The sequence below is a fragment of the Lonchura striata genome, chromosome 4A, assembly GCF_050655825.1.
Source record: "Lonchura striata isolate lonStrDom1 chromosome 4A, ASM5065582v1, whole genome shotgun sequence".
In the NCBI taxonomy this organism is placed as follows: Eukaryota; Metazoa; Chordata; class Aves; order Passeriformes; family Estrildidae; genus Lonchura; species Lonchura striata.
Genome location: NC_140742.1, coordinates 11,494,176 through 11,519,923, shown reverse-complemented (window position 1 = coordinate 11,519,923; position 25,748 = coordinate 11,494,176). Strand labels below are relative to the sequence as shown.

General features: G+C 40.5%; 1 protein-coding gene across 2 annotated transcripts in view; it reads left to right on the top strand.

Moving 5' to 3' along the window:
• Nucleotides 1-25,748, top strand: part of COL4A6 (collagen type IV alpha 6 chain) — a 112,836-nt gene that overhangs the window by 72,667 nt on the left and 14,421 nt on the right. For both annotated transcript variants that reach the window (XR_014952476.1, XM_077786549.2), the window contains exons 4-25: nucleotides 1,010-1,144; nucleotides 2,298-2,342; nucleotides 7,931-8,047; nucleotides 8,812-8,880; nucleotides 9,747-9,782; nucleotides 10,189-10,251; nucleotides 10,897-10,932; nucleotides 11,070-11,111; nucleotides 11,967-12,059; nucleotides 13,072-13,125; nucleotides 14,514-14,573; nucleotides 15,041-15,085; nucleotides 15,657-15,710; nucleotides 17,011-17,080; nucleotides 17,824-17,934; nucleotides 18,756-18,905; nucleotides 20,258-20,362; nucleotides 21,199-21,359; nucleotides 22,285-22,464; nucleotides 23,005-23,188; nucleotides 25,068-25,139; nucleotides 25,543-25,650. Coding sequence is in view for 1 of the 2 variants with exons in the window: in XM_077786549.2 (XP_077642675.2) it covers nucleotides 1,010-1,144; nucleotides 2,298-2,342; nucleotides 7,931-8,047; nucleotides 8,812-8,880; nucleotides 9,747-9,782; nucleotides 10,189-10,251; nucleotides 10,897-10,932; nucleotides 11,070-11,111; nucleotides 11,967-12,059; nucleotides 13,072-13,125; nucleotides 14,514-14,573; nucleotides 15,041-15,085; nucleotides 15,657-15,710; nucleotides 17,011-17,080; nucleotides 17,824-17,934; nucleotides 18,756-18,905; nucleotides 20,258-20,362; nucleotides 21,199-21,359; nucleotides 22,285-22,464; nucleotides 23,005-23,188; nucleotides 25,068-25,139; nucleotides 25,543-25,650 (1,990 nt within the window). In the remaining variant the exon portion in view is untranslated. The remainder of the gene's footprint in view (nucleotides 1-1,009; nucleotides 1,145-2,297; nucleotides 2,343-7,930; nucleotides 8,048-8,811; nucleotides 8,881-9,746; nucleotides 9,783-10,188; nucleotides 10,252-10,896; nucleotides 10,933-11,069; nucleotides 11,112-11,966; nucleotides 12,060-13,071; nucleotides 13,126-14,513; nucleotides 14,574-15,040; nucleotides 15,086-15,656; nucleotides 15,711-17,010; nucleotides 17,081-17,823; nucleotides 17,935-18,755; nucleotides 18,906-20,257; nucleotides 20,363-21,198; nucleotides 21,360-22,284; nucleotides 22,465-23,004; nucleotides 23,189-25,067; nucleotides 25,140-25,542; nucleotides 25,651-25,748) is intronic.

The window sequence follows — 25,748 nt, the reverse complement described above, 5'->3', positions numbered from 1 at the left end:
GCACATCCCTCTGGCTGCCCTGGCTGTCTCCAGACCCAAGCAGGGGGCTCAGAGACCCTAGCATGAAGTCAAAAATATCTTTGGCTTCGATTTTAGCCCAGGGGAGAGGCTGCCAACTCTATATGAGGAATTACAAGCCAGAAGGGTTTGAGTAGCATCATAGGTGAATTGACACAGGGTGGAAAAGTAGAATTTTAGGGTTTTTTAGAATGTAATTCGGGGTACAAGATGGAGGAATCTGGGCGTGTCCTAGCCTTTTCTTCCTTCTTATCCTTCATGTCTTACTGTGATGGTGACACTTTTCTATTGGTTTAGGATAGGGACACACTGTCCAACGTAGATGTTAGATATTGGTGCATTGTTATAAACAGATAATACGTAACTTTTGATATAAAAGGTAGACACCTCCCAAGATGCCAGCCAGACTGCTATGGCTTCTGTACTAGGCAGACCTCAGCAGGTCAGAGAGAAAATATAGATAAGGAGAAATAAACAACCTTGAGAACTCAACTTCACGTATTCCAGACCTCTTCTCTGGCTGCCAGGCTAGGGGAACAAGGACTTTCACACTGTTGGGGTCTCACCAACTGACCCTGACAGATATTAGGAAAAATGTCTTCACTGCAAAGAGTTAAGAAGTGGAACATAGTGCAGTCACCATGCCTGGAATTGTTCAAAAAATGGATGGATGTGGCACTTAGATATATGGTTTCCATGTGCATGGTTGTATTCAGTCAAAGGTTAGATTGATCTCAGAGTTTTCCAACCTCCAATCATCACCAGATAATTTAGGGAGGTGGCTGTCCTTCTCTACTCTGTGCTGGTGTTGCCCCATCTCGAGTCCTGTGTGGAGTTTTGGGCAGTCTTTGTCTAAGAATAGACAGGGAAAGCTTTAGGATGTCCTAACTACCCAGAGAGGTATCAAATTGCATTGAAAGTTGAGTTGGAAACAGTAATTACAAGGGAGTTTGTGGAGATGATGCATTGACTTGGTTTTAATGTATATTAGGGTCGACCAGGACCAATTGGGCTTCAAGGACCAATAGGAGCACCTGGATTTACTGGCCCAGAAGGTTTGCCTGGAGCAAAAGGTGAGAGAGGAGCAGTGGGCCCTCCTGGACCAGCTGGACAGAAAGGTGACAAGGTAGGCTCAGCAGTGACTTTTCTGTCCCTGCAATAGTTCTATGGCCTTGTGTATATTTTTGAGTGAATAAAGATAATCTTGGACTATGTCTAGGGATAAAAATACAATGGCATTTCAACAGTATCTTTAGAGAATTGTCAGCATTTATTTTTGAATGAGAATACAGATACTAAAGGTACTTAAGAGTGTAGCCATGCTGGTAGGTGAGCTACAGCCAAATGAGTTTTGCTGTTGCAAGTAGTCTGTCACTTCACATGCCCAGGGATAGAGGCTATTATTCACACTTCTGTGCAGGGAGACATGGGGCTGGTTCCTAGGTAGAAGATCCTGAGCTGGTGTCTAGAAAAGCAAAAAGAATGGGTACTAAATAAAATCTGCAGTTCAGTTTGGCAGGTACAAAATTATTTCTAAAAAAAAGAATACAATAAACTATGTCATAATAAATAGAGTAGCCCATAAGGTGTAGGTGTCAATGAATGCAATGTGCAAGATTGGAAACAATTTCTTTGCACTGAAAAAAAAAAAAATCCAGTTACTCCAGAACTGTTTCTATTCCCTGAAATGATACATATGCAATACCAACATGCCATAAGATTCTCTCTCTTCATCTCTTGTGGGAAAATATATTTTACTTTTCCAAAGCAAGAACAAGTAAGGGAATTTTGCTTACACAGTCTGTTTTGCTACTATTCAGAGCAGAGCAACAAGGTATGGTAATTACTTGCAGCTTGGGCAGTCTGTAGCTAATGCAGTGGTCTGCATGTCTCTGGGGGTCCTATCCAACTGTAGACAACTGTAGAAAAATATGTAAGTTTTGTTGAAACTCTTGGAAAGACAAGGGTTAAATGTAGTTTGTTTATTTTCCTGGCATCTTGTTTTTCCCAGATGTGCAGTAGGAGATTACATGTTTACATTAAATTGCCTGATTAAAACATTCCTGTAACACTTATTTGGCATCCAGTCAAGCTCAGATGCTCAGTTCCTGTCTTCACTGACCCCTGTGGTCAGAGGGAATCTGCCTGAGATAGTTTGCTCCTTTTGGTTTTGAAAGCAGAGGCCCAAGACTGAAAGTGTTGGAGTGGAAAATATCTCACAGGTAACTGAAATGTATAGACCAATGAAGCGAAATATAATGTGTTCCCTTTTTCTTCAGGGTCCAATGGGAGTTCCAGGATTCCAGGGTATCAACGGGATCCCAGTAAGTTTGCATATGTAGATATAAATCACCAGAATGGTAATTACAGCCAAAAGCACCTGATTAGATTTTCCTAGCACATGCATAGTGTATTTAGCATAGCAATTGCTTGCTTCTATCTGTAGGAAGATGGAAGTGTTTGTTAATCCACCTGATGATTCCATGCTGTTTTGTAAGACAATAGGAAGCTGATACATATCAGAAAATGAGCCTGAGTTACAAGGGGATTGTTTGCATTATTGATTAGCTATTCTTTCAGCACCACTGTTCCCTCAGCACTGCCTAAAAACCACTATTGCATAAAATCGAAGATTTGCAGAATTGAAAGGGACCTCAGGGAGTCAAACAGGCATGATCAGCTGTGCTTCAGGCCATTTTTAGCATGAGTTCCCTAAGCAGTTTTTAAAACCTTGTGATGATGTAGACTGACTTTTCTATTAGAAAAGCTTTGCTAATGCCTAACTTCAGTCTTTCTTTCTGCAGTTTAAAGCTCTTAGTTTTCACGTTACTGATCAGGGACACAGAGAGAACATTGTTCACTTTTGCTTTGTAGTAGCTTTCTTGTATGTGATAGCTGTTACCAGGTCTCCCTCAATCATCTTTTGCTATGACATGAATTAAAACACTGATGAGAGCTGAGGCTCTCCAGATAACCCTTAATTCTCTTCTAGGTTCTAGTCCTGGTTTAGGTCAGGTGACAGGTAGGTAACCACTTTCCCTGACCATCAGGAACTTTCTGTTTCTTTCATTCTTTAGAACTTTATATTCTAGAGACAGTTTATAAAAAATTATGTAGCTAGAGTTCTTGGACAGCTTTTTTTTGTTTGATCTCTCCAGGGACTCTGACAGAGATATCTTGCTGTATCTCAGGGGAACTTTAGCTGGATCAGCTTTAGAAGTTGCCCCAATCTTCCTTACTCTTTCTACCCTGTTTGACTCATCCTGCTTTCTCCTTCTGATATTAGAATTATTTTTATTTTCTTTATGACATTTTTCCATTCTGTGTGTCATTGTGCCTTCACACTATGCTCATACTCTTTCTCATCTTCCCTACTTTCTCAGATGCTGAAGAGCTCCAACAATTGAACTGTGTTTTCTTACTTCGTATCAAAAACTGTATAGTTATGATAGATTGGCTGAAAATGCACTGTTGGCCTTGTAAATGAGCTTGTTTGATTCCAGTTCCTTCCTGGCCCTTTTCCTTTAGTTCCCCTCTGCTCATCCTTGCCTGTTTTCTCTCCTGCTCTACTCCCTTGCTGCTAATTTTTTTTTGCTTTTACCACCAGCCAACTGTTGAGGTCTGAAGAGAACAAGCTGTTCCCATAATACTTAATTTAATTGAACACACTGTGGGAACGTGCTGTTCTCAGGGTGTTTTTTCAGATGAGGCTCTGGAGAAAGGGGATTCCCAGCAATGAGGGGAGGCAGAGATAGAGCAGCAGCCATTGCCAGGTAGTTGGCAGCTACAGGCATTCCAAGGAGAGAGAAGGGGAGGCAGATGAGAGGATTCAAAGCCTCCAGCATATGCAGATCTGTTCTGCTTTGCAACATTCTGCAAATGGGTTAATGGGAAAGAGGCAGATTTTGCTGGTCAGAGTGGCCAAGTGCTCATCACTGTGGCTCTCATGTGCCACAACTGCAGGGCAGAAAAAGGGGAAAGAGAAACTTGTTCATACTGTTTACATTATAACCACTAAGATAAATGCTTCCATTGTAGGGTGAAAATAGCAACCACCACTGCTTGAGTAAATATTTTCACTTTTGCCATTACATTTCAAGATAGGGAGTAACTTAGATTTTTTTGTGAAATGTGTACCAATATAGGCACTTTATATGGATGTGTGAAATGTGGAGCAAAGGAGAGAACATGTGTGTATGGGAAAGATGGGAGAAGTAAAAAGATATTGTGATCTCTGCACATCCAAATATAAAGAGATTTTTTTGTAGTATGCAGGTATGTTAGTGTGGGCAGGTGTAGTTTAGTCATGGCCATGGGCAAAGCCATTATTCAGAGGGGAATCCCACTGCTGACCTTAAGGGAAGTGGTATTCCAGAGAGTTCCCCTGGGGAATGCTGGTGACAAGTAAATCATGTTGTTGCAGCTGGCCTGACTAATCCCTTTAACCTAGTAAATACAGCAGCTACATGTGTTTATTGCTAGACTTTCATGTCATGCTGTAGAAGCCCTAAAATCCTTAGTCCTACTTGGGAAGTTTTTTTTTTTTTCCTATGGGACAAGATTCAAGGACACCTCTGGCAAAAGCTGGAACTGAAGCTGGGAGATGTATATAGCTTTTTGTTAACTGTCCAAGGGTTTCTAGAAGGAAATACTTTTATGATAAGTGAGCCCTTGTCTGTGCCATGAAAGCCAAAGCTATATGAAGAGGCAGTTTTGTGACCTACCTAGAGTAAATGCAAGCACTTGCCAATGGCTGTAAAGGCCACTTGTCTTAGCAACCCATTGAACTGTTTATTCAATTAATTTTGTATTCATCCCTAATTGCATTTGTTTCTCTGCTTTTAATTATTTGTGGAACTCTCCTGTTGGGATTGCCTGTTCACTGTTTGATTTAGAAAAGAGGCCCCTTGGGATCACAGTGTCAGTGTACAAACAAGAGTCAGATCAAGAGGGTCCAGATAACCAGTTCAAATTTCCTTATCTGTCTCTCACACCAAATGCCTCATTTTGTGGGTACAGAGAGCACAAGCATCTCTCCAGCCTGTGTTTTAACTCAGATCTGTAAACTAATCACCCTGACATGTATAAGTAAAGTCTGAAAGTCTTGTGCCTTAGTCAATTGAGGTGCTTGTGTTCAATTGGCACATCTGCCAAAAGAGGAATTAGAGGAGGTGAGAGCAATGAAACTATTAACCACCACTTTTTCAGGTCAAACCAGCTCTTTAAATCAGTATTTGAAACCCCTGAGAAAAAGGTTCTTTTAAGGCAGGACTTAGCAACTCTCAAGGAAGTCAGTTGTGGGTGTTCAATATCTCTTCAGATAAGGGTCTTAAAACAAATATTATGAACTCTGATTGCTGATTAGCTTTAAAGTAAGGAAATCCTGTGGGTTGTTTTCCTAAAGCAAAAGACACAGAATGTGTGTTTGTGCTTGTATGTCAGTTCTGTGTCATGTTTTGGCACAGAACCACAGACGCGGATGCCATGGGATTAAGTGACAGGGGCACAGATTTATTTAGCACACATAAGAAATCACTGTGATCAGCATATTTTATGTGCTCTCCCTGTAAGCCCTACTCACATTTTAAGAGCATACCAAAGTCCTTTGGGCCTCTTACAGGCTGTCTTGGTCTGAGAGTTAGGAGATCTCACCCAAAGCGTTTCCCAGGACGTGGCTCACCCAGCAGCTGCATGCCACGGGCTGGCTCTTGGCCAGCAGGAAAGCTGGAGCAGCTTGGCTCCCTGTCATCTCACTCTGAGGGGCAGATGTTGGCCCTTTCAGCTTCACTAAACCTTGCAGCTGGTCACCTTGTGCTGTAACCAGATATGTGTGTGCTTGTCCCATATAGTTCCTGGTCATGTTTATGCTGTAAACAAAGTGAAAACCTGGCCTCTGACTCTGCAGTCACCGCCTGTCCTGTCAGAGATGTGATGCTCTTGACTATGACATCCTGCGTGGATCAAATTAATTAAGTAATTTCTAAGAGAAAAATCTAAGTGGCAATAAATTGCTGCTTCAGCTTACTCCAGTTGCTTTACCAGGGCCTGGCAGGTCCCTGCTTGCACGCCACACATGATTATTTTGACAAGCAGACTAATCATCAGAGCAGCTGGTACTGTTAATGTAGTAGTCTCTGATGGTAATGCTTTAGAATGACTTCATTCCATTCCTTGTTAAATCTCAAATTTATACTTGTCTGGGTGAGCTGCCTTAATTGTGCAGTTGAGACACACCTGACATTGATTCAGTTTGTACTTTGTTGACTAACAGAAAACAGATCAGGTCCCTTTCGATTTTGTTGGCACAAATCTCAATGCAGTTGCCAAATGAGCTGGACCAAGCACTTCATCTGACTGGAAATCAACCCCATTAAGAAATAGAACAATTATTTCTCTGCTGTGTTTGTCTCCTACTCTGCCAGCACAGGGAGAGATACATATGAATAAGCAGCAGTGTGGAATAGCTGTGCTGGCAGCAGCTGAGGTCAGCTTAAGTAATTACATAAATATGGCCTAAGTTGTTCTGCATCGTTGAGAAAATCACCCTGCTACTGTGTGTCCCAAGCTTCCCATCTATAAAACTAGGTTATAGCATTCCAACATTTTTTTCAAGATATTTAAAGATTCTTAGATAAAAAGCTTTACATTACTGCAAAGTTCTCATTGAGTTTTGTCTCAGTATGTGCTATTGGCTTGGATTGGGAAGACCTTTAGTGTTGAAAATGTGTTTTATTTTAAGTATCAGGTATGAAGGATTGTTAATGTTCTGCTTTTTCTCCATTTTATCCATGTTTGTTTTTTTTTTTACTTTCCTAATGTGAGTCATAACTTGCTTAGTGCCATATCTTAAGGACAAATCTTTGGGATAAAACAAAAGTACTTTTGGGATGAGTCAAGATCACCGTGTACTGAGCGGGGAGAGAACTGTCAAGTTACTGATACTATCTCAAAAAGTTTAATTTTTCTTCTTGCCTTAAAACAATCTTGTTGAGTGCCACAGGACTCACTTACAGCAAAAGCAGTACAGCATAAGGAGCTGCCTGGCACTTTGGCATTGTAACTGACAGTTCTGCCTTTCTGCCTTCTGCCCTCAAATACTCATGTGGCACTGAAGAAAAACTACCTGAAGTACCAGCCTTTGATCTCCTTTGGACTAGTACCATACTGAGTAAACTGCAGTCAAATTAAGAGAGCTCTACCAGGGCAAAACATGTGTGAAATCAGAATTAGGTTCAATTGTATTTTGATCTGCTTGATTAATAATTGGCCATTGCAAATGATTTCGAAAAAATGTTGTCAGTTTAATTGGATCTTTCTTCCAGTTGCTTTGCCTAAGGTCTTATGTTTAATATAACAAATAAAGCAGTTCTGCTTGAATGGCCTGATACTGGAGCTTTAACATCTGTTGATCTATTAAAGGAAAGAATCCACACTGGAGAGGAAGAGAAGTCACTGAAACTCCAAGCAGATTTGAATTATAAATGCTCAGTATTGTTGAATCTGCCTCTGCCCTTTCTTTCACATGAGCTGCTTCCATTCTTGGTGTCAGGTGCACCCTTGCATGCTGTTTGACACTGTTACATTCCAAATGGTTCACACTGCTGTGGGATGGTCCCTTTTGGGACCTACTCATGCACAAGTTATGTACTTCAGAAAACTATCCCTTGGACAAAAAGGTAATCAGATTAATGCAGCCAATGTTCTAGGATTTAATCTTTAGGGAGGATAAACAAAGCTAGCTGAAGAAGCTTGTTCTGTTGCACTCTGCCATACACTGAACTTGCTTGGGAGTTGTGCAATTATTTTTGTTTGTGTTGCCATTTGGAAGGAAGATATGAGTTTTCTGTGGACAACAGTATTACTAGCAAATAATGGATCCCATTGGTCATTCTCTCTCTTTCCCTTGACACAGGGTCACCCTGGGCAGTCTGGACCCAGAGGCCCCCCTGGCCTCGATGGCTGCAATGGCACCGCTGGGAGTCGTGGCATTTCTGGACCCGATGGGTTTCCTGGCCTACCTGGACTGCCTGTACGTCCCAGCTCAAATGTGGTCTTCTGTAGTCACTAAACCAGGACTTGCTTTTTGTGACATCGTTGGAGAAGCAACTGCCAAGTACTTAGGAAGACCCCAAAAAAACCCAAGTTTATTAGAACTGTTAGAACTCAATTTTCTTATCCACCTTGAGGATAGAATTAAGATCCTGTGGATAAAATCCCTTCCCTCACCTGCTGCCATCGCTGCTTTGGATGCAGTCCAGGATACGGGTGGCTGGCTGGGCTGCAAAATAACACTGGTAGCTTTTCGTCCACAGGTACCCCCAAGTCTTGTTCCAGGGCTGCTTTCAATCCAGTCATTGCCCAACCTGAATCCGTGGCTGGGATTGCCCCAACTCAGTTGCAGGGTCTTGCACTTGATGAGGTTTACGTGGGCCCATCCCTCAAGCCTGCCAAGGTCCCTCTAAATGGCATTGGTGTGTATATGAACAGGGGAGTTATACCATGTCAAACAGGTTCAAATAGAATCTAAGGTTGTCAAAGGCCTAAAATGAAAGGGAAATCTAATATAAACAGGAAAATACCAGAGAAAATATTTGCAGAACCTTGTTTTTCTAAAGCTGCAGGAAGTCTTTAGCTCTCATAATAGCACAGCTTCTCTGACAAAGCAGCAGTGGTATTTTTACAGTTAACTGGAGCCAGGAGTTTGCCTTGTTCATTATGCTAATTAGAGATTCTTTCCAAACTAAAGCAGTGTTTTTTCAAGAAATTTATTTTTTATTATTTTTTTAAAATCAGGGTCGTCCTGGCCCAAAAGGCCTTAAAGGAGAACCTGTTTTTGCTCAAGGCGGTCTTAAAGGAATGAAGGTAAGACTTGTCATCACACAGGAGAAAATGCAATACAAGAAACTCCTTGATGTCCCACAGGTTGCAGGGCTGATACTGCAAGTTCATGGTGTCAATCCTGGGTGTCTGAGTGCAGAGTTGTGCAAAAGGCCTTGTAAAACTTCATTAATAATAGCACAGAATACTCTCAGAACCTGGAATTGCTTGGTCTCTGAAGAGATCTTGTTCATCCCATATTGGGATGCTGAGACATTGCTCATCCTGTTACTGCTCAGTGCATGTTACAACTTCTACTGTGAGGTTCCAGCTGCCTCTCAATTTCTTGTACTGGAAGGTACCAGAAATTTATCAGTCACATTCTTGGTTTCCATATATGCTTCGCTAAATATTGAAAATATTAAAAAATTCACTCTGTGAGATAAGGCCTCTCACACAGACTTTGCTGGTCAAAATTAGAAAACTTTCTAAAATTCTATCCACATTATGTACACTCATAAGTTTGTAAAAGTTAAATAGATCTTTATTAATTTACTTCTGTATTTATAGGAAATAAAAATAATTTCATATTATGATGATATGCTTTTGCATATTTTATAGCAATCATATTGTAAGAGTTTTTATGGTGTATTTTCAGTGGTTTTGTAATTAATATTTTTACTGCCACTTTATTTTCTCTTGTTACACATAAATAAAATGGTTCCAATTTTTCTAGAGATCTCCATTACTCAATTCAAATATAGAAGCAGAGATTTCAACATATTTCCCCATTTACACTTGATCTAATATAAACTAACAGCAAATATATCTATTTATACAAAGCTTGATGTTCCTTGTAGTTTGCTCCAATAATGTTGTATAATTTTTACATATGCATTTATGATTTTTAGGGTGAAAATGGTCTTCCTGGATTGGATGGAGTTCCTGTAAGTTGTTTAATATGGGGCATAATGATTTTAAACAATATTAAGTGGGTAGATTTTCAGGTATGGATTCTCAAGAACCCTTTTCAAATTAGTGAGAAGTGTATTTACATGTGTGATACCAGTAGCGTAAGCAAATCTAGATTTGTAAGGGTATGAGTAGAGAAAGTCCGATTTTTCCTATTGCCTATTTCGTTATTCCTTTTTCAAATCAAACTCCCTCCTACCACTGAACCCTGTAACTTTGATTTTCAAAGTACATCTAATAGTATGAGATAAATTGCTGTAATTTTTAAATTGACTTACTTAACATGGGGATATTACTTAATATTTCCTGAGACTCACTTTGGGTGGGGTTTGATGGGGTAAATTCTACACATCCTCTATTTGTCTTCTGTTCTTTTTATAGGGCCCAAAAGGTTTTCCAGGTCCAATAGGTCCTGCAGGCCCTATAGGATTACCAGGTTTGCAGGTAAGAGACCTCAGCTGTTGCACTTGTTCAAACTGTTGGCAGTTTTCCCTTCTCTTTCCCTTGTTTCGGTTTGTGTCATGACAATGTGCCAGGGTGCCTGTGCATCTGAAAACTCTGAGCACAGCTGACTTCCAGCACAGGCTGTTTGGTTTTGGGTCAGTTTGATCTGATCACAAGAGCAAAGGCTCCTCTCTGGGCATCCAGAGCAGCAAACAAGGGCTCCAGCAGAGCTCTGCAGTACTCTCTGCCAACACCAACACCTTGTTACACCGTTCTGAGCACTGCTTCATCCCAGGGCCAGGGGAATAGGCTGATCTCTGACAGCCTCTGATAGCTGATCTCTTGGAGCCCTTGTTGCCATGAGATGTGTTAGAGTTGCTTTTTCGAGATCCTACAAGAGAATTTCTATTGGGCAAAGGTAAAACCAAACTACATTTTTGTTGGGTTTAAGTTGGAGTTTTCTCTTAATTAACAACGTTGCCAAAGAGTTGTGCTATTAGAGATGTGAAGACTTGAAGAGCATGTGTGTTGCTTTTGCTTTGGAAGCAAGAAAGTTCAGGTACCACTGCAGATCCCAGCATTGCTTCAACTGTTTGCTCCTAATTAAGTCAAAAGGAATAAAATCTTGGTCTTGTTTATATTTAGGGTCCAGTGGGTCCCCCTGGGCCACCAGGTCCCAAAGTAAGTAGCTACCTTTCCTGTTTTCTTTTTACACCTAATTTTTGGGGTTTAACAGTGCTGTGGGCTTAGATAATAAGGAGTGGTGTTGTTGCTGTTGTTTTATTATTCATTCATCCATGTTTTTTTTTCTCTCCTAGGGTAACATGGGATTAGGTTTTCAAGGAGAGAAAGGAGAAAAGGTAAGTGAAACTTGTTTTATTATGGAAAGAGCAGGAAATACTACTTCAGAGTTCCATCACAGCTTGGTCCTCTAGAAAGTGGCTAGATTCTAGCATTTTTTTAATTTTCCTTTTTCTCTTCTTCTCTTGGACGAACTGGCAGTTCAAATACTAAAGAATCTTGCTTCTTCCTTATTTGTTGTTACACTAAAAAGGATGGGAGCCTTTTCTGGGTGAAGAAGAAGGGGAAATCTCAAGTCAATGCAGTATTTTTGTGGTTATCAAGACCTGAGATCATTAGACATCTTTTGAATCTCCACTTCTCAGTTTCTTTGCACCATCACCTTGTATTGAGTTATTCCAATTACTTCATTCTTCCTGGCTTTCATTACATTCTTCAAGTCAACTGGTGTGTAATTTATAGTCTCACTGTCCTACCTGGGTTCTTGCAGTCTGTGTCAGAATTTACACTGGCAAAATGGGGCTTCTGGTCTCAATCTGGGACTTGATTCTGCTGATGTTAAAATTGGTTCTCTGCCTTCCACAATTCCAATTGTTCCTTCTTTTTTTTCATATTGCTCCCCAAAGTTTTTCTGCAATGTTTTCATAATGGTTCAATAGCTCAATAGCTGAGCCTTTTTTTTTTCCTTATCATGTTTTATATCCACAAGGCTTTGGAAACTGATGCATTTTGTTCATCCTGATTTTCCATCTGATCTTTTGATTCCCATGATCAAAGTCCCATGCCAGCATTCAGACACACAGATTTATATGCATGAGATATAACTGAAGTGGTTTTTCTTCTGATTTGTAGGCCATTTCCACAGAAAATCAAACATTGTCTGCTAAGTTAATATCTTCCTCTTTTGTCTACAGGGTGATGTGGGCCTGCCTGGGCCTCCAGGTCCCCCACCATCCACTGGAATACTGGAATTCATGGGATTTCCAAAGGGGAAGCAAGGAGAAAAGGTCTGTAAATTAAGTTTACAAACCCTCTCCTTCTCCATGCTCTTTTATTCAAGAATGAACAAAATTACTGAACAGTGAGAGCTGTTATGTTTCCAAATCAAAATAATTTTCTGTACCAGTTTATTCTGTCAAATGGTTATTGAATAAAAATATTCATAGCTCAGACCATTTTGGACCACTAGAGAATACACAACACTCAGAAGAAGAAATCTGGAAGCTATTTAAAGGTTTTTGTCATTAAATTAAAAAATAAGTGAACTGTAGTTTGTTTTTGTTAAACCTGTGAAATTGTGTCAGCTGAAGCAAAAAAATCAATTTAGAAAAATAAATGGAAGCTTTAGCTCTTTTGCCTTAGTGCACACTACTCTGAAATAATCAGATTTTTTCACCTTTGCATTGTTATTACTGAGATGTGAATTTAGGTCATCAGTGTTTTTATGAAAGCTGTGTGGTTTGAGTTAAAGATTGAGTTGAAGATTCTCTAGACACATGAAATTTAGGCATACTGAGTTAATCTGGGACTTATACAGGCTGGCTTAGGAGCCCAGTCTGAGCTTGCCTGAGCCCTTGTGTAAAGTTACGAGGGAGATTGTTGTACTTGGTCAATATACATTAGTGTGAGGTGAGGCTCAGACAAACCCCATTCCTTTGGGCTCACTCTGGAGATTGTAAGCAGAGTTGTGAAAACATTGCTGTCTCATCATGTGCTGTTTGGCTGCTTTCATGAGGCACTGTGCATGTTGCAGTTTCCCAGCTGATGACATGACATGCCCTGGTTTGGCTTGTACAGCTGTGGACAGCAGAGCAGCAGTGCCCAGGCAGTGCCAGAGGAAGCAGCAGCTCTGTGCTGAGAGCCTCTGATGCAGCACATGGTGGCACAAACCCAGGGCACCCGCTGGCAAACAAAGGACAAAGCTTTGCTTTGGGTGTCAGGAGCACGGTGGGTGGACAGGGAAGTTCTTGCTTTCACAGGCACAGTGATTTATTGTGTTTGTCTCTTTCCCCTTGTCAGGGTGAGCCAGGGCCTCAAGGATTCCCTGGAGACCAAGGATTGCCTGGCATCCCGGTAAGGACAGAGGAGTGTTTTTAACACATGCCCAATAGGGGTTAGATGGTTCAGCAACCTCTGAATAGCTCACAAGGCCTCTACAGGAGTTTCTAGGCACCGGAGAATTTGGAAAATCTGACAAAAGTGTTCACAAGACTTTTTGAAGAGTTTAACTGTAATCTGATAGTTTTTTATCCTGTAGATACAAAGAAAAAAATGCTGTCCTACTACAGACTTGCAAAGCTGCCCAGATTTCAGTACCTGCAGCCTGCTGTTAGCAGACTTGCTTGGAGCTCTACCTGTGGCATGGCCACTTGATGGCAGTGTTCCTTGTCCCACAGACAGTTTTAAAATCCTAGTTTTTTCCCTTTTATTATATCTACACATATATTTTGTTATTTTACTTTAACACTGTAAAGCACATGCAGATCTTTCTTTCTATCCATATACACCCGGTTAAAATGGGCTGTTTAATATTAGTGCACATTGGCTCCGCATGGTGTTGCATCTTCTCTGTATGAATTAAGAAAAACAATTTACCCCTGAATTCCTGAGAGCTATTTCCCAGCTTAAAACATTTTGTAAACAGAGGTTGTTACAATAAGTTTAGGGAATAAATATTTTTGGGAACTTCTGACTAATAAGATAAATTGTTTGCCAGTTTCTTCTATGTACAGATGTTCTTAGGAGAAATATGTGCAAGAAAAACCTGTACATGAAGCACAGTTTGTTATTAGCCTCTCTGGACGTGTTCCATCTTAGCTTTATGTATCACAAGAGACCCATTGAAGCTGGTGAAATAGAACATATGTACAAACTTAACCACAACCGTAAGATATTTTAAGATTGAAGCCTGGAAATTGCTTAACTACTGTAACTCTTGCTGAAATTAAATCCTGGTGGTCTATCTCTGGATTTGATACTTCTTGCTGACTGGGAAAGCCACCAAATATTTCCATATGTTGAGTGTGAAAATGCTGTTTTTGTGTCAGTCATGGGCTTTGGAAATGGAAAAGCGTGCCCTGAGCATTCCCTTGAGCTGCTGCTGTTAAGAAATGAGAATTGAAAGAATTTCTCAATGTAAAATAGAATACAGAGTAGCATTGGCAGGTCTCTACTGCCTGTAACTTGGGGTCACTTGCAGTTGCTACTGAAATATATGCCATGGTTTAAATGGATAGAAGTCTTGGGGAATAAGGCAGGTACTGTACTGCACATGCTGCCAAGTCGGATTGATAGGAGCTTTTCTTTCTGGGACAAAGTAGTCCCAGCAGAAACAATCAGCTCTCTTTGTCTTGCTATTGTACTGTTTTTATAAATAAATAGGTTTGTGTTCCCTTTACTTAGGGATGTGCTGTTCAATTCCAAACAGATCACAGAGATTTAATATTGATATTTTTCCTCAGGGCTTTGGAGGTATTGGAGAGAAAGGAGAAAAAGGTGTGCCTGGCTTACCAGGTGGCAGGGTAGGTAACTTCAACAGGTCTTTAAATGCCTTCTCAAACACATGAAGTGGGCCTTTCATCAACAGACTCATTCCCTGCAGTGATGTGCTCTTGTGCAACAGGAAGACCAAGATACTCTGTTCTGTGTGTGTGCAGAATAAACTGTCTGCTAGAAAGTCTTCACCACACTAAAATTTATTGGTTTTGTGATTATAAAGTAACACCTAAGTTCCTAGTAAGTTGAGACACCATGACTTCCTTAACTTGAACTGCCAATTAGAAAAACAGTGATTAAATAAGATAAGCCTGATTTATCAGTTATTTTGTTAAATTCTTTACGTTGTTATTGTTAATAATTGAGAGATAAGAAAGGCAGTGGTAGCTTCTCCTTTTGAAAATTTTAACTTTTGATTCTCTGATGCTGAGATATTTGAAGCCTGATCAAGCTGAGATGGAGCCTCTAAAAGTTAATGTCTTTGCTGTTCTAGGGTCTTTTGGGACGGGATGGATCTGAAGGAATTCCAGGGAGAAAGGTGAAATTTCTTCTATTTTTTACTGTTCCTAAGAGTTACAGAAGCCCTTTAACTGCTTAAGATCTACTGACCTCCTCATATCGTAGCTTCAAGATCTCTGATGGATAAATATACCAGCCTTATTGAAATAGTTAAGCTAAGTAGAAAGTACAAATTCAGTAGATCCTGCATCTCCCAGTGTTACTTTGAATATTTTGATGTCAATAATTTTTTAGAAGGGAAAACAGTGGGGTCAAAATGTGTGGGACAAGGAAAAGAATGTTTCATTTTGCAAGCATTTCTACAGTTCTGTGAGAACTCCTAGGTCTTCTCCTGATTTGCACACCTTCAGCCTGCTCATGAGTTCTTACCATCTTCACAGCACAAGGAGGCCTGAAGTAGCTCTGATATTTTGTGAGTGCTGAGAAATCGATGCCATCATTTTTCTCTTTCTTTAATTTTTCTTCAAATGTTTGGTAGGACAAAGAATTTGGTTTGTGATTTGAGTCCAGGCTCTGCAGATATCTCAGCTGAAAAATAATGTCACTTACTGTCTCACTGCGTATCATCGTTCCCTTGTGGGATTTTGCAGGGCCATCCAGGTGTTCCAGGCTATCCAGGACTGGATGGAGCAGAAGGCATGAAGGTAACTTCTTACCAAATCACTGTTTTTTTAAAGGCATTTTATATGAATAAATAACTATCGTTGCTCCAATCAAACCTCCTGTTTTCCCCTATATCACTGTCGTTTTCAGATGTTTCAGTTCCTCATTCACTTTATTGTTAAGCACAAAAATGAGTAATTGCTGAGCCATGAATGCTTGGGTATTTTAATTACTTTTCAATGTTAATCATTGAACTTCATGACTTAGAATTGTAGGTGTATCCTTTCTGGTCTCCTTTATCCTTACACCAATGCCATATTTATTGCACAGCTGAGGCAAGATTAGGTGGAAGTAAGTCAATGGTAAGACAGTTGCCAAGGTTATCAGAAGTCTTGGATCACAGACCAACAAGTATGGACAAGCCTGAGAACATGTTCAATTTCTTGTATTAAATATAGGTGATGCATAGCAGACATTTTCTGGGTATCTTACAATTTGGGCAGTCAGACAGCTGGACACTGAGTGGAAAATGATTAGGTAGTAGTTTGCTGTGGAAACACTGATCTGCCACCAAGATTGCAGACTTGTAAGATGCAAGTACTGAAGGGATGTTTTGTGCAGAGTACATGGAAGAAGTAGTATTAGATGTTTCTGTACAGAAAAGTATTACTGGAAGAAGCAGCCAAGTGTGCACTTCCTTGGCTCACTGCGTGGCGTTTATATGATAAATATGATGGCAATTTGGATAACAGTCAAATTTTCTGCTTGTGATTTCAAAGAGGATCTGATACTCTTTGAGAGTGTCAGTGAGAAGAAGGAACGACACTGCAGTTTGTCATAGCTTGCTTGTTCTACCTGGATGATTTTATGAAGGAATATGTTTTTCTGTAAGCTTCTATTATTGAAATTCAGTATTGCAAGGCAACAGATAGCTGCAGTGATGAAAGCTTTTAAAAATGAGATAGCTCATAGCAGCTTTCATTACAGGAGTGAACAGGTATTATCTACCTGATGCTAGTCAGGAACACTGGTTTCAGGTACACATTGTATACATGTCTGTGCTTCCTACAGAGGTAATTGGAGACCTTCAGAGGATAGCTGGTCAGTAGCAGCCATCTTATCTGAAGCAGCCATCAGTTTCATCAGACAGGAACGATGTAAGTCAGGACAGCAGATGATTATGAATAGCAGAACAAAGTGAATTCTTCAGCAAGACAGAGAATGATGGTTACTCAGTGAATGGCTGCAGATATTGGTACCATAATATACAGTCTGCTTCCTGGCAAGCAGCCTGCTCTCCATCACCCATCTGAGTGTGGTACGAATCTGTTTTCTTCACAGGGTGAATTAGGTGACATCGGTCCCCCAGGTCCACCTGTCATTATTGACAGGGAAGGTGTAGTCATTTCAGGTACACATTTTCATTTTGTTTTGGAACTCATAAAGCACTTTTTCTGATCCAACTTTCTTTCTCACTGTGTGTTAACACTTTCCCCACGTTATATATTGGGTCTATTCCATCCCTTGTTATTTTTTCTATATTTCTGTGTTGTTTGGCTACACATATATTTTGTTCTTTGTTTATACCTTAGAATTTAAAGAAAGGCATTAATTCCCACATTGCAGAATGATGTTTCTCAAGGCAGAATGAAATGTCTTGCCTGGGACAGACAGACTGTATATGAGCATGGGCGAGTGCTGTGTCTGCTGTGTAGACACACTTCAATCTGTCTTCATTGTACCAAGGAAAAATGGCTTCCTGGTGCTGCATGGTAAAGGGTGCTCTAAATGTCATTCTGCTGTTATTTGTTGTCCAATGAGGTAGGAATATTACTGAGAAAAGTGAGCTTAATTAATGCCACAGCTGACTGAGGCCTGCATGAGAACAGTCTCTGAAGCCATAAAGGTAAGGGGACATTGCATGGTCTCTCCTATTCTTTCTCCTTCATGTGTTGTCAAGTTTGAAACAACCTCTGTAACGGCTCAGGAGGAATTTTTCCCGATATTATTAACTTTGACTAACAGACTTCCTGCTCACAGCTTGGCAGCCTTTGCTATCTGAGAGATGAGTGGCCACTACAGTAATTGACTGAACAGTATTTCAGCAGAAATTCTGATGAGATTTTCTTCCTTGTTTTCCTCTTTCTCTGATAGGTGCCCCAGGTGACCCTGGCAGCCCAGGAATACCTGGTCCTCCAGGAGATGAAGGGGTCATTGGTTTACCAGGCCTTCCAGGGGCTCCAGGGTTTCCAGGCCTGGAGAGAGGTAAAGCAGCTGCTCCCAGTGCTCTTGGCAGGCTGTTTGCTGGGAGTTTGTGGAGAAGTTTCTGGGTCGTGGCCTGGGGATGGTGAAGGTATTGGAGCAAGTCTTTCCCTGATCCTTCAGCTGGCTGCTTTTCAGGCTGCTGTCTGAGAAATAGGAGGCAGGGATGGCACATAGGGAAGCCAATTGTGTTGACTTGGGTGGGAGCAGAATTAGTGCCACAATTATTACAGACCAGGTAATTCTTCATGTGTGAATATTTGGTGTGGAAGTGTATGCAGGAGGCTGTGGTTTAATTTCCATTTTGAATGTGCTGGTTGGAAGAACTTTTCCTACCTTTTAAATTATAATAAATATTTTTGAAATCTTTTAATGACTTTTTATATTTGCAATAAAGAGCTAACAGATTGGCTTGATAAATCTACTGAGTGTTCAACCTATTTTTCCCGTCCAAGATCTCACTCAAAAGTTTTTGTTTCACTTGAATGTCATCTGGGAAATTCTAGCCTGCAATAATTCAGAGACTAGGAACTACACTACCAAGAAAATCAGAAAATAAACCCCCCTCAGTCTTACATAGTAAATTGTCTGATTGATCATAGGGACTTGAGTGCAGTGCTGTGAAGTTTTTTAGATCACCAAAGGAGTGTGTAAATGGGAGCCAGTTGGTCTCTCCAATTAGTACTTTTTCCTTGGTGTAAAATTATGTATTGTCCTGCCCTAACATGATTACAGTTCAAGGTACAAAGCTAATTATCTTAACATTAAAAATACTTCAGTGTGTTTGCTGCTAGAGAACTGTTCATTGTGTCATTGTTGTCTAGATGGAATGGGCCCTGGAGGGTCTCCAGGTATTCCAGGAGTGAAGGGTGAAGTGGGAGAACCAGGAAGAGCAACAATTGGAATACCAGGCCCTCCTGGCAGAGGTGGTTTACCAGGTCTGCCAGGGGCACCAGGATTGCCTGGTTCACCACGTATGTAGAATTTTTACATCTATTTTTGTATTACATTCAGAGTGAAATAGGGTAAATAATTATTTATATATTTAGTTCTTTGCCAGCAAGTATTATTCATCTGTAAATTGTACATGTTTGACTGACACCTCACTGTGATTGCAGCTCACAAACTTATATATATGAGTTGACACTCCTATAAAATAAGACAATAGACCTAATTATTGTTGAGCATGGTAGCTTGAGAGACTGAAGCACAAAGTTGTGTAGACACATTTTATGACACCAAGGACTTTGAAGGTCTAGGCTAGTTTCCTGTTGGCTTAGGTCAAGAATAGACCATGATCCTTATGAACACCTGAGGTAAATGTCTGTCTTGTAAGCTGGTAGTTTGGGTACCAGGAGTCAGATAGGATGTCTGAAGAGACATTTTCAGACCTAAGGAAATACCATTTTTACATGTTGATTTGCATGGATGTCTGGATTAAATTATTGGGCATAGTTTTGTTTTCCTCAGAAAGTGAGTTTTACAGGATCAGGGTTGAGTTTACAGAACTGTGTTTTACCATTCTGCCATAAGCTGGTTTTTTTTTTGAGAGCCAGCCCTTCAGAACAGGGGACACTCCAGTGATGGAGCCAGCCAGCATGGTCTGATAAAATGGTTTCCTATGGAGAAGAAATAAGAGTTCTCTCATCAATAACTGTTTGCTAGTCAAATCTGGCTCACTTTTCTGCAGAGTCTGTGAAGCTCCTGTGGCTGTGTTTAGCTGATGGCTGCAGTTTGTTTCCATGGAGCATCAGACGGTGCTGGTCAGCACTCCATCTTACTGTTGTCACAGAGGGGAAGGGTTTGCAGACAGTGTAGTTTTAGATTATGTTTGATCTCTTTCTGCTGCTGTTTCAGTTAACCTATGTTTCATTCCATTCAGCATATAAAGAGATGTAGACAACAATCCTGCAGACATGAACTGAGGGACAGGGAAAGTCCCCTTAACCCTTTTGCCCTTTAGTCTTTCCTGAGCTGCAGCCACTGAATGAAAGTCATTTACCATTCTTTACACTACGTGTCCACAGTTTGGTGAGTTCTTTGGTCAGCTGGTAAATCTGTGAAAAAGTGCAGTGGCAGAGTAGAGGAATGAAACTGTTAGATCCACAGTGAGAGAACTTTTACTTTTCTGTGTGAAGAGCTAGAAGCAAATGTGGCAGAGAGCTGCAGAACTACTGTGGGTGGTACCAACCAAGATCCATCTCCTTGTGTTATGTCCACAGTTGCAGTTTTGTCTGGTGCCAGTTGCATCACTGATTTTGTAAGTCAGTAATGGGCTGGGGATGAGCCTTCTCATGGCTTTTCCTTGCCTTCTTTCTGCATATAGGCCCTTCATTCTCCCCAGTGATAATCCTGAGTGGAAGGACTGGAGCCCCAGGGCAGCCTGGGCAAAGAGGGCTGCCAGGAGCTTTGGGTCCAAAAGGCTACAAAGGTAACTGACTCTTGTTTTGAGAGAGCTTTTCAGCTGTCATGGGGCTGAAGGATATTTACATGTGGTTAATATCCTAAGGGATGTCTTTATGACAAATCACAGGAGGAGTTGAAGGAGCCAACAGCCTTTGCAATTTAGACAGAGATGTGCCCAGCACTGTCAGTAAAATCCTATTTCTTCTTATTCTGCTCAGGCAAATAAGCTGATCAACATATCATACACAGAAAATTACCTAAGTAAGTTATTCTTTAAAGCCATGAGACTTAGAAATAAAATCTTACTGCTTTTTGCAATAGACAAAAATGATGTAAATTATAGAAAAACTTAATTTTATTCTCCCCTGTGCTAAAAATTGTGAGAATTTGAGTCTTAATGTGTGACAGAACCAGCATCAAAAGCCATGATGACACAGATATCACTGTGCTTGATGATTGTTTGGGTCCATGACCAGTAACAATTCAGGAGGTCATTGTAAGCTACTGTGAGGGGGAGTATGGATTTATTTTCTCTGATAACTATCTCTTAAAAAAGGAAAAGACCTCCCTAAAACTCCCCATCTGTTTAGGAAAGTTTAAACCTTTGGCAAGAGGTCTAGAAGTGCTGAGGTTCCTGCCACACATGGTTATTTGGTGATGGCATTGCATGGAAATTAAACTGGAGAAAACCTGAACTCCACTTGCTTGCCATTCACATCACCTGAGCAGAGGAGGCATAAAATCATGTCATATGAGAATGGCTTTGTCTTCATTTAATCAAATAGTGCTTTTTGAGCTCTTGCAACTGAAAAGGGTCTTTACCCAAATGAAACTCATCTTGGAGTGTTGACTATTTTCCAGGAGAGGCAGGTGGTTGCGCTTGTGATGGAGGAGTTACAAGAGCTGGCCTAAAAGGCATCTCAGGCCCTCCAGGTCTGTCAGGAAGCCCTGGTGTACCTGGTGCCAAAGGTGTTGGTGGAGACCCAGGCTCTGTGGGAGCACCAGGACTGCGTGGCCCTCCGGTAAGGCAGGAAGAGTTTGTCTTGGTTATTGTGAATTGTGGCCATGTCCAATTGCTGGTCTTGAATGTAATGAAAGAACACTTTTTATTTTCACAATTGCTTCTATTTGTTTAGATTTAAAAAAACATATCAACTTAGAAACTGATCTGTGTAAAGAAACTGAAAGTAGAGATACTATCAGCTATAAAAATGGGAAAACAAATGGTTCTTAAATTCTGAGAATTGCACATTCATCAGTAAAGAGAAAAGCAGTAAGAGTTATTCATCCCAGGACTTTTTAGAAGTAGACATTCATGGATTAGACCCGGGGCTCTTCATAAGTGAGGGCTGGCTGGGGAAGCAGTTGTACATGTACATGGAGAGAAGATCTGAAAAATCAGTCAGGGAGATCTTTCCACATCGTTGCTCATAGCTATATAAACTGTGCACCACAGATGGAGTCTGCTTCCTAACTGCTGTATGCTAAATACATCAATGAAAGTTGAGCTCTGTTTTTTATCAAACAGTGACCATAACAAATAGGATTTTCCAAAGTGCTGAGCATTGCTCATTGCAAGTATTTGAAAATCATAGTCCATAAAGATACTAGCCATTTGTCTTCAGAGGATCTCTATCAGTGTCAGTAAGTGCAGCACACCAAGCAATAGTGAAGAAGTTTCATTACTTGGGTCTCATTATATCATGAGTAATGTAATGTTTCCAGGTTACTGTCCCTATTACCAAGGTTTGGCTTGCCACTGTGGAGATGTAGTGACAGTAGAAACAGCTGAAAACAAACCAGCCTCTTTCTGCTCCCAAGTTAATGTATACAGTAGGAAACCCTCTGGAGATTCTTTCTGATCATTGTGTCCTGTCCTCGTATGACATTTTTAAGAATCAAAGCCTTTTCTCTGCATGTTCCTTTTCTTTATCTATTGGTCTGTAGGCTTCAGCTGGTCAGCAAGGACCTCCAGGTCTTAAGGGAGAAAAAGGGGATCCATCCTATGCAACAGTCAAAGGTGCTCGTGGGGACCGTGGTGCGACAGCACCCAGAGGACCTTCAGGCATCCCAGGAGCTCCAGGCAGGGATGGACTTCCAGGCTTACCAGGCCCACCAGGCCCTCCAGTAAGTTCAGACAGCCAGGTCTGGCAGACTAGACCTGATCAGGCCTGTGGTAAATCTTCAAATACATAAAAAGCTCACAGTCCCTGAACACAAATTTGTCTTGGTCAGGATTAATAATTGGCATTCCTAATGCCTCTATTAAAAGATAAACTTCAGTGGACCATAATGCTGTTCTATGTTGAGTTTTAAAAGACAAAAGACATTATTCTGAGTGAAATCTTGAAATAAAAAATAACACCTTGAAATAAAAAAATCACAGCCAAATCTTATCAATTAAAGAGAAAGTAAATGTCTTTCAGAATCTGTAGTATTTGCATTTTGGCAAATACAACATTAAATATTCTGTGTAATAGTCACCAAGTTTTGCTACATTTTAAAATAAAGATGGATCATTTACAGTGGTTTTTATATATCTTTTCAGGCTCACCTGAACCTTGCACAGAACCAACCAAACTCCTACACACTTAAAAAAATTATAGTGGTGGATATTCTTTCTGCCTCCCTTTGACTTTCAACTGTAATTGTCTTTGCTGTGCACAGGGTGATGGTGGGCTGGGTTTCCCAGGTGAAAAAGGCCTGCCAGGATTACCTGGCTCCAAGGGCCATCGAGGAGAAACTGGTTCTCCTGGCATTGGATACCCAGGCCCTAGTGGAGTTCGTGGACCACCAGGTGACAGTGGAATGGATGGGTTTCCAGGACAAGCAGGCCTTCCAGGCCCTCCAGGTAGGTATTACTTTAAAAAAGGTAAAGTTGCAAGTCAAATGGTACTCAATTTACTGCTGTGCCTGTGGCCAAGCCGGAAGATTGCATTAGGCTAAAGACTGCTCTTTAAATTAATTGAAACTCATTTGTGAGCTCACCAGGCCTCACATAGCAGTCACAGATTTCTTATGTTCAGGAGGACACAGATAATAAGCAATAAATACTCAAGCAGTGCTGAAATACTAAGAGTATTAGATGGACCTACTCCCTGTTGTTGGAAAGCCATTTTATACCCAAGGGAGTTAGGAAGAGTGATGAAATGAGGTTTTTGAAAACACCTAAATCATTGTCCTAATAAAAATAGGAATTCACTGATATCTGAGGTGTCTGATTCAGTTTTCAGAGCTATTACTCTTATTGAAATAAGAGCCCCAGATTTTTTTAAAAGAAGAAATGCTAATACATTGTATGAATGACCAGGTGTGGATGAATAAGAGGTTGTCAAGACAATCAGGTAGGGAGTTTAGTTAAGACTTGTGCAACCAGCTCCGGGCTCTGTTTGCTTCCTGAGGTACTATAGTTTGGCTCAGTTGGTGTGTCATTATGTGCACCTAAAGCATACCATAATGACATGTGATAAAGTAAGTAAATATGGGTTTGATCATACTTCATATATGATGTTTTATGCTCATTCTCAAATTTAGTTACATGGAAATTCATGTCTAAACATTTATGGAAAATGTTTTCATTACAAAATGACTGCAGAAAGCTGGTCCCAGTGTCTTGATTCCATGTCAGCCATTTAAATATAACTTAAGGTAAACAGTATTTTTTCTTTGTCACTGCTGATTTTCAGTGTATGTTGCATGCTGTGTATACTTGGGCTTCTAGGTTTGCAATTCTGTCTGCGTCAAAAATGCAGAGCTACTAATGTATTTGCAGGCATAATATAGTGGCATAGATTTCTGGACTGATAAAGTGATGCTCTGAGCTCAAAACCCTTGGTGGTAAGACCACCACAGTGAGAAGAGTTGGCAGAGGAATCTCAGACCCAGAGGGAGGTGAGAGCAAGGCCAGGGCAGCACCAGGAGTTTGCCAGATGTGCTGGATGAGGATAGTACCTCACACCAGTGTCAGGTTGCCTTGTTGTTATGGGAGGAGATGTCCATTGTATTGATGTAGCATTAATGTCCCCCAGGGACAGTCTGCATAAGCTTTTTTTCCAATTCAAGTCACATGCTAAATGCTTTACTAATTCCTAGTTGTGAATGCTTATGCATTTGTTCATTAAATTTTCTCCTACAGAATCCACTAAATTAAAGTTGCATTGTGAGATAAGTAAAAATAAAATGCTCTGTGCACGATGTGAACTCCATTTATTCTGCAGAGCACATCAGAAGCCAGCTTATTATGAGTCCTACATGAATGCTTTGGGAACAATCAACAGTCCTTTGTGTAGGAGAGTATTTATAGTCAAAATATGTGGGAAAGGGAGTAAGTCATTAACCAGTTCAGTTTGCACCTCCATAGAGATATGTAAGGAAACTTGTGAGTGTACCTTTCCTCCCATACTAGGAAATAATTTGCATATATTAAAATATATAACATCCTTTGATGTAATAAATTTCATCTAATATTGAAGAAATGTGTGTGGGTATTAAAAGTAATAATTCCTTATTTTTAATCATTCCTTATTTTTCCAGATTGAAAGGCCTTATTGTGAAAATGAGGAAAAACATTTTAAGAGTCTGTGACTTTGTACTAGTTTGAAAGCAAACCAGTGAGAGATCCCAAGTCAGAACTACAACTTAATAAGAAAATTAAGATAAAGGCAATAACACAGTATCACTGGCTTAAACTGGCAGAGTCAGGGTACAACCTCAGTGTTTCTTTGTTGTAGGTATCACCTTGCCCTGCATAGTTCCTGGAGCATACGGGCCCCCAGGGACTCCCGGCTTTCCAGGACTGCCAGGTAGGGACACAAGGTGATGTAATGCACTGACTGACTGCCAAGCAGCACTTATTGACAAAGAAGATAATACCTCCCAATTAATCCTCCTCCAAGCAATACTTATTCCAGAGGGTTAGCTGGAAGAACAATGTCCTTTTTTTTCCCAAAGTGACAAGGCTTACATCCCATGGAGGATCATATTAACTGCACCATTTTTTAATCTTCATGTAGCCTTGAACACAAACCTCCTGCTTCTGTGTTTATGTAGCCCGTGAACAGCTACAGCTTTGAGACTTTATTTAGCTTAAATTGTGTATCCAGCACCAGCTTTGCAGAAAAGATTTGATCCTGTTTTCTTGTGCTGTGTTTTTGTCCTCTGCTATTTTTTTGTTGATATTATTAATTAATATATATTTATCCATAGGTCCCAAAGGCAGCAAAGGCTTTTCTGGCATTCCAGGCCAACCTGGATTACATGGGTCTAAAGGACAGCCAGGATCTCCAGGAATAATAGGCTTGCAAGGGGAACCTGGTAAGAGGGAAGTTGCTGGAGTTATTTTTATTGTCTGATCAATGTGTACAATACTTTATTAAAAGAGTTATCTGACCTTCTTGGTCACTTCTGCCTCA